Below are 11,225 nucleotides of genomic sequence, written 5' to 3'. Positions count from 1 at the left end.
TATACGTCTACATATATTATGTATAGTCTATGTCAATGGTGTTAAGTAATACATTTTCACCTGTTTGGTTGACGTATTGTAGCGAATTAAAATTTTAATATGAAGTGTTTTCGTTGATATTTGTTGAAATATAACTTTTTTATTAAAGAGGATTTACAAATATGAGTAATATTTATATACAAGAACCACCCACTAAGGGAAAAGTAAGTATTAATTCATAATATTTTAATGGATTGTATACCTGTTTTTAAAAACATAACCTGTATATAATATTTATTTTTGAACTTCTATATTAAAATGTTAAATAATTTATATCATTAAATAATACGCTTTATTTCAATGGCATGTTATATTACCAAAAGTAATATATTTTAAATAGGTGATGATGAAAACTACTGTTGGTGACATTGATTTAGAGTTATGGGCAAAAGAGACTCCAAAAGCATGTAGAAATTTTATACAATTATGTATGGAAGGCTATTATGATAACACCATATTTCATAGAATCATTAAAGGATTTATAGCACAGGGTGGTGATCCCACAGGTACAGGAGAAGGTGGTGAAAGCATATATGGACAGCCATTTAAAGTGAGTTTACTTGAAACATAAAATTAATTTGTTTTATTAAAAAATAATTGTTGGATTTATATATATATATATATATGTGTATACATTAGGATGAATTTCACACAAGATTACGGTTTTGTCGAAGAGGTTTAATTGCTATGGCTAATGCTGGAAAAGATGACAACGGTTCTCAGTTCTTTTTTACTCTTGGTTCCACACCAGAGTTGCAAAATAAGCATACTATCTTTGGTAAGGTTACTGGAGAAACTATATTTAACATGCTTAAACTTGAAGAAGCGCTTGTAGATGAGGTAAATTTAGTGTTGTTGGAATGTATTAGAAATCAATGCAACTACTATTTTTCCATATTTTTTTTATTTCAGGATGATAGACCACTTTATCCTCCAAAAATTATAAAAACACAAATATTGAAGAATCCATTTTCTGATATTGTACCAAGGATAGTATCAAAGAAAAATGAAGAAATAAATGATAGTTTAAAAACTAAAAGAACAGGAGTAAAGTAAGAAAGAACATTTTGTTTTATTAATAATATACTTTATAATGAGACATTCTGTTACAGAAATTTTAATCTTTTATCCTTTGGTGAAGAAGCAGAGGAAGATGAAGAAGAATCTGTGATACTTAATAAACAGTTTAGTAGTAAAGGCAAGTCTGCACATGATCACCTAACTGATCCAAAATTAAGTGCACAACCAGCTATTGAATTGGCTGGACCTCCAAACAAAAAAATAAAAAACGACCATAGTAGCGATTGGGAAAGCGATGTGGAAGAAAAAACTCAAGAGGAATTAGAAGTTATAAAAAAAGAAAAGGAGTTGGTTTATTATTTACGTTATAATCGTATTATATTGAGTAAGATCTTTTATTAAAAGTTTTGTATTTTTAGAGCAATGAAAGAAAGAATAAAAAATAAATTAAGAGATACAAAGAAAAATTCTAAAACAGAAAATTATAAGGTAGATGATGATGAAGATGATAAAGAGATAAAGGAAGATAAATATTATCTTGGGAAGGACAGAGATGAAGAACGTAAAAGAAAAGCGTATGTTTTATATTAATATTTGTTTATTAATATTTATTTCTAATGTATATTTAAGTATTTTCAATTAACTATTATGCAGGGAAGAAATTAGAAAACAAATTCGGGATTTTAAACGTGATGTTCAAAATGAAAAGAAAGCGAAAGAAGCAGATCAAAAACTAAGACAAGATCAGGTGGAAAAAGAAGTAAAGAAAACTGAGATTATGAAAGAATATATAGAAACTCAAGAGAAGTATAAAGAAGCAAAGTCGAAATTACCTAAAAAGGGGAAAAGTCGCGAGGACTTCACAATGGAGTTATTAAACAAGTTTAAATCTAAACTTCAAACTGCTAAGGAAACTATAAGAGAAAGATCGCTGAGTCCATTAAAAAAAGAAGATAACAAAGAGGATGATTTTGATCCAGCTGATGAGTCTTGGATGATACATGCATTACATTGTGAAGAAAAAGCACCTGTTCTTGCCAAAGATGCAAGTACAAAAGACGATGATTGGTTTGAAATTTATGATCCTCGAAATCCTCTTAATAAGCGACGAAGAGGAGAAAGATCACATAAATCAAATGATGATAAAAATAGGCAATCCGATTCTCGTCGCAAATAATATTTATCATAAATAATGTTATACCTACACATGCAAGTAATTATAGCATTTTTGTATTATCTTTTTGTGTATAGAATTGTGTATAAAAGTACGTTATATTAAATATTTCTTTTAAACAAAATTTATACATTTACTGAAGAAGTAAGTAGTATTTTGGAAAAAATGTGATAGCTTTATATTTTAAAATTAAAAAATTAATTTTTTGCGCAAATATTACTTTTTAGGTAGTTTAGTATTTTGTAGTTTCGCATCAACTGAGGAAAAAAGGAAAATTATGTACGTATGTGTGCTTTTGGTGCCGTATGGTCGTGTTTACCATACTTTAGATAACTGCAATATTTTGATGGCAAAGATGGATAACGATAGTGCCATGATTTTGTGCAAATAGACGTATAGATCGTAGCTTATCCAGAGCACAGTAAAATTTGATAAGATACTGATACAAAACATGACATATTCGTTCACTGATTCAGTCGATCTGTTGACAGCAGACGATACGCATCGTATATTTACATACGTAATTTCCCGTTTGCATAAATATAACTATGTATTCATTTAATGAATTATACATTTATTGTAAATATCAGTGGAAATAAAGTTAATAACTTTTTTAAAAAGAGAAATAATTTAAACATTCTTTTTAATTGTAGTAATCAATAAAAAATTTGGAAAAAGGATTATTTTTATTTAAAAAGAATTGCTGTTCTTTACAAACTACGTATTATATCTTTTTGTTAATGAATCATCAACGTATATAATGTGTGTTTGTTTCTGTTATTGCTTTTAATACTATCCACGTGTGAAAATAGTGATTCTGAGTGTCTATACCGCGTTTCTACTAGGAGAATGCCAACGACGCCATTAAAAATAGATATACTTGGTATGCTTTATTTTGTTCGTATATTTCATCAATTATTTCGAAGATGTAATAGTAAAGCGATAATCGCTATTCATGTTCTTCTTCTTCATAACCCGTTTTGATTCCATAAATTGCGTTGTTTTAAAATAAATAATTTATCACGCATATGTATACATTTTAACTATTTTTGAGCAAAATATTAAGTCAAAGTGAAGTGCGTGTTTTAGCTACTAATCTTTTTGCGATGATATTCTCTCTTTCCATTCTTTTCCTTTACCACGTGGTATTAAGAAATGTGTGCATTGCAAAGCATACATACATCATATATGTATATACATACTATAATCGAGTGTAGAGCTTTAAACACGGCCTATCAAAATCGTATTAGCATTGATAGATGAATTAACTAATTATGTAATGATAGTATTTACTTAAGCCACTGTAAGTAGCCAAGAAATGTATTGCCCTTTGAAACGAAATGTAACACATTCATTCTTTAATCGTGCATATTCTTCTTTAATGTAGCTCATAATAGCGATCATAATAGCACCGTAAATAATCTTTCTTCTCGCGCAAGATATAAGTATCTTATTTTTAAATTTTTATCTTAGCGCACCTATATAAAGGTTTTTATATGTATATATTTTATGCATTTATATGCATCATGGTAAATTGGGAACAATTGGAGTGATTAAACTGATTTAAACGTCGTTAAATAAGAGCACTGATATCTTTTATCGTTCAGTGTACCGAAATGATAATGATTTTATCGAATTTTGTGTCTTTTTCTGTTTTCAAAGTTCCAATAGATAACTCAAATATACAACATTCGTATGTTATTGATATTGATTGAATAAATAGTGTTATATATTGTAGGAGCTATAATAAAGTACTTAAACACTTAATTCCATATTTATCTATTTATAGAATAGATAAAAACATTGTCGTTATTTTTATTCAATAAAGTTAATATAGTTTTTGTTATAAAAAATATTTTATGAAAGAAAATGGATTTTGAGATAAAATGCATTATCGGCAGCTATATTTTTGGAGTTAGAATCACTTTATACTTACATATATTTCTTTAAAACATGCATATTTGTAGATGTATAAGATTGCAGAAATCAATAGCGCATATGTTCAGAAAATAATAATCATGGTAATATTATAGGTTTGAGTTATTACTTTTGCTAGGTTCAAAGCAAACCGATAAAGTTATTGCTCTTGCACTTATCGAATTTAATAAATACATATATATATATATATATATATATATGTACATACGTTTGACGTTCGCGGAAGACTACTAGTTTGATAACCTTGCGCATTCGATCGCAGACATAAGACCTAACCCCTAACCTATTTAATCACAATTACTAAGTTGTTATAACTTTTACTTGATTTTAGTTTTATAAGTCCCAATTGATTTGATATTTTTCATTCATAATTTATAGGCGTTAATTAAAAAATATTAATAGAATAGTTTAAAAATCTTCCTCAAAAGGAATGATTCCATAGATGTTACAAGTCTTTGTACGATACGAATGTATGTCGTCATTATTGATTATTACTTATCGTGAATGTATCTCAATCCAAAATATACGTACTTTGTTACTACAGACTGTGTCAACAAGATAGCGATTCAAAATATCCTGGATTGATGTTACTCGTGACTCCGTACCAAAATAAAAACTTTCGTTTCTAAGGAAAATTTTCCACTTATTCCTACGATTATCAATTGTATGATTGTTAAGACAAGTCTATAAAGTGTTATAAAATATTTTATAGTTGTTTCAACAAAGTCTCAGAAAATAAACTTAACTAATCTTTTCCAAACGAGAAACATAAGGTCGACAAAGAAGAAATTTTATTAATTAATGTGTCTTCACGTAATTACGTCACAATCTTCACAATCACGAGTCGCTAAAACTATACGATTACACCATTTTAAATTTCTAAATAACGAACAGACATAAATGAAATTTATGTAGCTTATTTTGAGTGTAGAGTTTCAAAAATAATATGGCTGACTCGCATAATTTTATCTTTCATCTAACAAAGATCTTATCTATCTTATCATCTAACAAAGAAGATCGACAAATAATTCTGTTGCGTAATTTAGCGTGAATATTTATGTAACGTAATAAGTAAATAAACGAGCATCTTCTGCGAATTAATTATGTATTTATCCTTCACAGTCAAACTATATTACATTTATATCGAATATATTCTTAAATATTTTTAGCAAAATGAAAATAAAGTATGCCTGATATAATAAAATTGAAACTTTCAATTACTCTTGTAACTAATCATTTTACTCATTATCATTCGTTTCTATAATTAATTTTGAGTAATCATTGAACTGAAAGATTCTCATGAAAGTTATACAATTCGTAGAGGACGGTGCTCGTCCAAGAGACTGGCAGCCTCGTAGGTCTCAGTACAAGGTGCCTCTGAGATTATTTCGCTTATGCTTACTCGGAATGTTTCTTCCTGCGGTATTGGTGGCTGGGCCGATATACTTGCGATATCGTGTTTATTGCGAGCAACTGTATCCATTAACCGTTTCCGATCAAAGGCTTATCGACGCGAAAGTATCTACCACGTGGTGTCAAGTAAGTACATTCTCATTTTATCTCTAGGCATATTTTTATTATGTTCTAATCCCACGGCTTATCGCAACATTGTTAAGTATAATGCGATTATCGAGAAAAAATTCTTCGCAGAGTCAAGTCATTAAAGTTAATACCACGTTTAACGCCTATCTGATGAATGATGAACCAAAAATGGAAAACGAGTTTCTACCCGTTTCTATGACAAGACATTTGATTTTAGAGGACGACATGAAAGAATATTGGGGCTTCTATCTTCTTCGTGGTAGTAGCGTTACTGTATCCACTTGTGTGAGGTAGTATTGATGTAAAAGTGAAAAGAAGTTGAAGTAAAGCATAAAATTGAGGAAGTATCGATAAAAAGTAAAAATTGATGGGTTTTATGGTAGATGGCCTGGTGCTTCTTTAACCATGATCCGCGGTCACAAACATCTTCATGAATGTGCCTTCATTGGTGACGATAGCAGCGAAGAATTGGAGGAACTCCTGGAAGTTGCTAAAGAGACCGGTTTCCTTACAGTGAATGGTTCGCTTGAGGTAATTTTCGTATATTGTATTAGCACGATGTTATCAGGGTGTAAAACGAAAACGATATAAATTTCATGTACGTTTCATAGAGTGAAAGTCCTAGCAATGAGCCAGAGAAAATGAAGAGAGTGCAGCAGGGTATACAGTTTCATCACAAGGACCATGTTAACGCTTTAAACAGCTCGAAGCACACGATGAACACCATAACACATCATTACAACAGTCACGAGTTGGATGCCAAAGCTATGAAAGTGATACTCACGGAACTATTCGCCAAAACGCTCGACACGAAAAAGAAGCAGAAGGAAAACCCTCATCACCATTACGAAGGAACCTTCGTGGAAACTGATAACATCGAGAAGCCGCCTACTCAATATCCCCATGATGATTCACAGAAAACTAGGAACAAACAGATGGAAAATATGTTCATGAAAACTTTTGAAGAAGTCTTGAAGAAGAAAAATGTAGTGAGTGTTATGAACGACACAGGAGGATTGATAGAAAAACACCGAAAACTCCTGCGTGGAAATCTTCTGCAAAGTCAGACGAGCAAAGAGAAGACGATAGTAAATCCTGAAGAGAAGATCGAAAAAGCGGAAGCTTCATCCGCAGAAGTGCTTCGAGATGTGTTGGAAAAAGTCAATTCTTTGGGTTATCGGGGTAAAAAGGTACTGAAAAAATTGATGGTTGAAATTGAGAAGAAGGGTGCTGAGGGAGAAGCTCTATGGCAGGCAGTGAACAAGACGATGAACGATCAGACACTTTCGGATGCTGAGAAACGTAGAAGACGAAGAGACTTGATTCTGTCTTCGCCTCTTCATACGGAATTAACGGAGGAAGATGAAGATGACGATGCTGCTATCGAGGAGGTAAAATGACTTCTTTCTATGTACCTTGTCGACCATAAGTATTTGTATACCTACTGATATTTAGTACAAATTGAATACTTTTTATTTTTATTATAAATTTATTATTTTATTCACATTATGTTTCCCTCATAATGTAAAAGAATAAGTACAATAAAATTTCTTGAAGTTTCTACTAAATATAAGTTGATTGCGAATATTTATGCATTTATATGAACTTAAAAAGTACAGAAATGCATACAATGTGTAAAAATATATCAAATATTCAGAGTGGAATATTCATTCTAATACTTAGAAGGTGATACAAAATTTCCAAGTTCTATTTCTTTAGTCATGTTCATAAAGATATGGATTTTCATAAACCTCCACAGTCTTGTAACGAATTAGTATCCAAATACTTATATCTATGACAGTGTGTATTCAAGATATTATCACTAAAAGGATAAACGTAACTCCAAAGAATTTGAGGTAGAAGCATGGAAGATTGTAGAAAATTTTCCGTGGACATAAATTAACAGCGGCAAATTTCCATCGAGCTAGTGATAAAAAACAGTTGCATGTAATATTATGCGCGATAAGGTTTCGAAATGAGATTTAAGGTGGAGGAGGATGCTGCTACCACGAGATGTTTAGTCGTTGACTTATGTTCAGATTAAATCTAATTCGATCGGATGATTATCACACGATGTCAATTTCATTCGGTAAATAACTCGACGTTAAATACGTCAGCGATAACGGTCCAATTTAATAGATCGTAATCGACATTTTATCGTGCAGAGATAGACACGGTCAGATGCTCGTATTGTCCTCATTAAAAATTAGTAGGTCAACATAATTATTCGCGGTGTTTGCAACTTATTCACGTGGATTTAACAGAATGTACGAGAGTTTTCTTATCAGGATATTTTCGAGGCAATGTTAATATTTGTCACGGATTCAATTCGGGAACAATAAGAGAGATGAATCTTTGTTTGATAAGTATCGTTCAATCGCGTTACGTCAAATAGAAAGAAACGATTAAAGATTATGGAAGCATTAGAGGAAAGGTGTCTGCTTATAAGCAGGGTATGAATTAATGAAAGTCGTTTCATATAGAATTAATATAGGAGGTACAATGGATAAAATATTGTTACGATTAAGTATTTCTTTTAAAAGCTGCATTATTATATAATTGTTATAATTGTTATAATTTCTGTTACATCAGGATACATTGCATCCAGATGGCATAGCCGAGGACAGGGGTACCGTGAACGAGACGACGTTGAACGACAGAAGTAATTCCGAATTTTGGAGCTCGTTTAGTAGCTCCGAGGAACGGCTTTTGGATTGCAAAGGACTGATTCTGAATTTACCTTTAACACCACATCGATATTGTATGCCAAAACACGAAAGCGAACATTTGACCGCCTCGTTCGCTAACACGGTTACATACAGGTATATTGCATATAAACCGTTATAAATATTTATGAATACTTAAAATGATAGCAGAAATAAGATTTCAAAGGTAAACAGACATTTAGATAACGTGACGATTTCTTTTAGCAACAGAGAGGCCTCCTCGAAGACTAAAATAATTGGTTATTTTTATATAAAAATTACGAATTCCGATCATTTTTGCCAGTTTACGTCCCGTGTTATCAATAATTCAGAAATATTGATAGAAGTATAATTTCTATTAAGTTTTTTACGTTTCGATAATGAGTAACACACGAGTAGGAAGATAGAAAAGAGAAAAATGTTCATTTCATATTCCATAACTCTACAGACATTAGATAGTATAGAAGCTCTTTGATAATAAGTAGTAAAACTGTTTAAAGAGTTCTAAGAATCCAGATTGCAAGATTTTAGATTCCGTTTAATGATTTAAGACCTAAGAGAAAAGAGCTTTAAGTATGTAGATGGAACGTTGAAGAAGGATATAAAGATATTATTGGATGATTAAACGAAACTAGGAAACTTAAAGATTTGAGGAAATGCAAAAATTCTAAGTTTAAGTAATTTGAAAACCTTAAGGGAATTTAAGAGTGCTGCTATGTGATACGAAGGGGCACATAGGTTCAAGAATGCATAATTCTAAGACTTAAGAAAATTTAAGTGCTCCTAAATGCAAAGTATTCCTGTAAGAATACCAAATATACGATTAGAATGTGCGATATCGTACGGTTTATGGCATATCAATAAATTATTTAACAATCTTGAGGGAATTTTTTTCGTTTCAGTATTATACTTTAACTGTATTTTGAACAAAAAATGTTTATGAACATACGTGACGACAAATTTACATTCGTTGCTGAGGAATTATTTGACTCAAATGGATTACAATGTCTGGATTATTTTATCGCGAGAATGCGATTGCTATTGTTAAATGTGTATGAAATTATCAAGTGTCTGTGGAATTAATCGGATATTTCGGATGATTCTATCTTTACTTGTCTGTTAAAATTTTATCGTTATCAACGTTTAATCTACTTTTCAGAGTACCTACGAACGGATATTATTTCTTCGTCTTCAATTCTGAAAACGAGATTCAGCCGAATTATTTACGAGTACGTTTCGATCTGCTGAAGACCCTCTACAATATCTCGAATCCAGTACACGCCTGTAAGAATAGCACGACAGAGTGTTCATTGCCTTTCAAAATCTTCAGCAACGAGAGGACGGTCTTAGAGTTGCCATTGAGTGGCAATGACTCACAATGGAACGAAGAATACGTGGTTGTCTCCACGTGCGAACCTAGAACGTCTATTTATTTGTTATGCATCATAGCGGTGCCTTTGCTCATCCTTATATTTGCGTTTCACTGACAGCACGATGAATCGATATGAGGAAAAGACAGTATTGTGATCTTGCGACGAGAACAGCCGTTGAAAATGCTTGCTTGTAAATATGTTGTAAGTTTAAAAGCGAACCGAAGTATGAGGACAGACCCTTGTTACAATGGCAATAACGCGACAGTATTCTTCTCTTTTCACCCTATCATTTAACTGGTGGTTATGAATGTGACGTTATATTTGTGATAGTTAATGTATTTATACGTTAGTAACTCTAAATGGAACATTTTTTAAATCGCGATATAAATAATCCAAAATTCAGAATCATCATAATTAGACTGCAGATTTTTATGTATTTATAGGAAATTTGGAGGTGTAAAAATGCACAGAATGTACGCATACTATGCAGAGATATATAAAATACTCAAAATATAGTATTGTAATATATTGCAGCCTAATTATATTTTAATGTATTAAAGCTATGCGTTTACGTTAAAGATACATGTGATACGAATGATAGTGATACGAAAGTGGTTAACGAATTATTAATTGCAATTAACACAGACGCTTTTTAACATCCTTTGACGTTTTTAGATCGTTATAATTCTACAATCACACATACACACATATGTACATACAGTCGCCCCGGGAAGTAAGTTTACGCTCCTGCTAAAAGTTTAAATGTAAAATTTTTAATTTACTTTTCGAAGAAACTGTATGTATATATTTCTAATGCGGACTATATTTTTTATATATATTATATAGATTATATATATTATGTGATATACGTATAGATTAGAATCGTATATTTATTACGTCAACGAATAGTGAGATATTCTATTTTTCTTTTTTTTTATCAGTCGACAAAACCACTTTGTTGTATTATATTTTATCTTCAATTGGCAACGTAATTCCGATCCATATCGTTCATTTTCAAATAACTTGTTTTCTTAAGTATTGGAACTTTTTTCTGAACAATTATCATTGTATATTACGTTATCATGATACACAAGCTTCGAGCGTCGAGTAAAGTTAATCATATAAATTGGGTATTACCGTGGATAAATCATCCTAAACTGTTTGTCACTGCTTCACTGACTTTATATATTATAATGTAATACGTTTTAACTTATTACCGTTATTCCATTGCATCGGACGAATATCCGTTTATCAACCAACGTTATTACCACTTTCCTACTTTCAATGATATTAATTTCGACCAGATTGTACAGATTATTTATATTTTCAATAAAAAAATTCAGTAATAGTATCCAGTACATATAACAGTATAAATCTAGTAAAAGTAATAGTATCGATCGCTATAACTCTTTTATTCATTTTCGCTTAAAAAAA

The 11,225-nt window shown here is 31.1% G+C and overlaps 1 protein-coding gene across 1 annotated transcript; it reads left to right on the top strand.

Annotated features, from left to right (window-relative positions):
* The first annotated feature begins 22 nt into the window (after positions 1–22).
* On the top strand, positions 23–11,142 carry LOC117158210 (uncharacterized). The gene is made up of 13 exons (XM_033336870.2): positions 23–203; positions 380–589; positions 679–879; positions 952–1,091; positions 1,152–1,406; positions 1,479–1,634; positions 1,714–2,207; positions 5,484–5,710; positions 5,822–6,003; positions 6,097–6,244; positions 6,325–7,104; positions 8,306–8,535; positions 9,578–11,142. Exons 1-13 carry the CDS (start codon positions 162–164, stop codon positions 9,903–9,905), a joined length of 3,393 nt encoding a protein of 1,130 aa, XP_033192761.2. The 5' UTR covers positions 23–161; the 3' UTR covers positions 9,906–11,142.
* The last annotated feature ends 83 nt before the right edge of the window (positions 11,143–11,225 follow it).

This window comes from Bombus vancouverensis, chromosome 14, assembly GCF_051014615.1.
Source record: "Bombus vancouverensis nearcticus chromosome 14, iyBomVanc1_principal, whole genome shotgun sequence".
In the NCBI taxonomy this organism is placed as follows: domain Eukaryota; kingdom Metazoa; phylum Arthropoda; class Insecta; order Hymenoptera; family Apidae; genus Bombus; species Bombus vancouverensis.
Note: the sequence above shows the minus strand (reverse complement) of the source record. Positions and strands in the feature narration are given on the sequence as shown.

Coding starts and splice junctions, on each gene's coding strand:
- LOC117158210 (XM_033336870.2), top strand. CDS start 162: ATGAGTAATATTTATATACAAGAACCACCCACTAAGGGAAAA. Junction 590..678: donor TATATGGACAGCCATTTAAA/GTGAGTTTACTT, acceptor TGTATACATTAG/GATGAATTTCACACAAGATT. Junction 1,635..1,713: donor GAAGAACGTAAAAGAAAAGC/GTATGTTTTATA, acceptor ACTATTATGCAG/GGAAGAAATTAGAAAACAAA.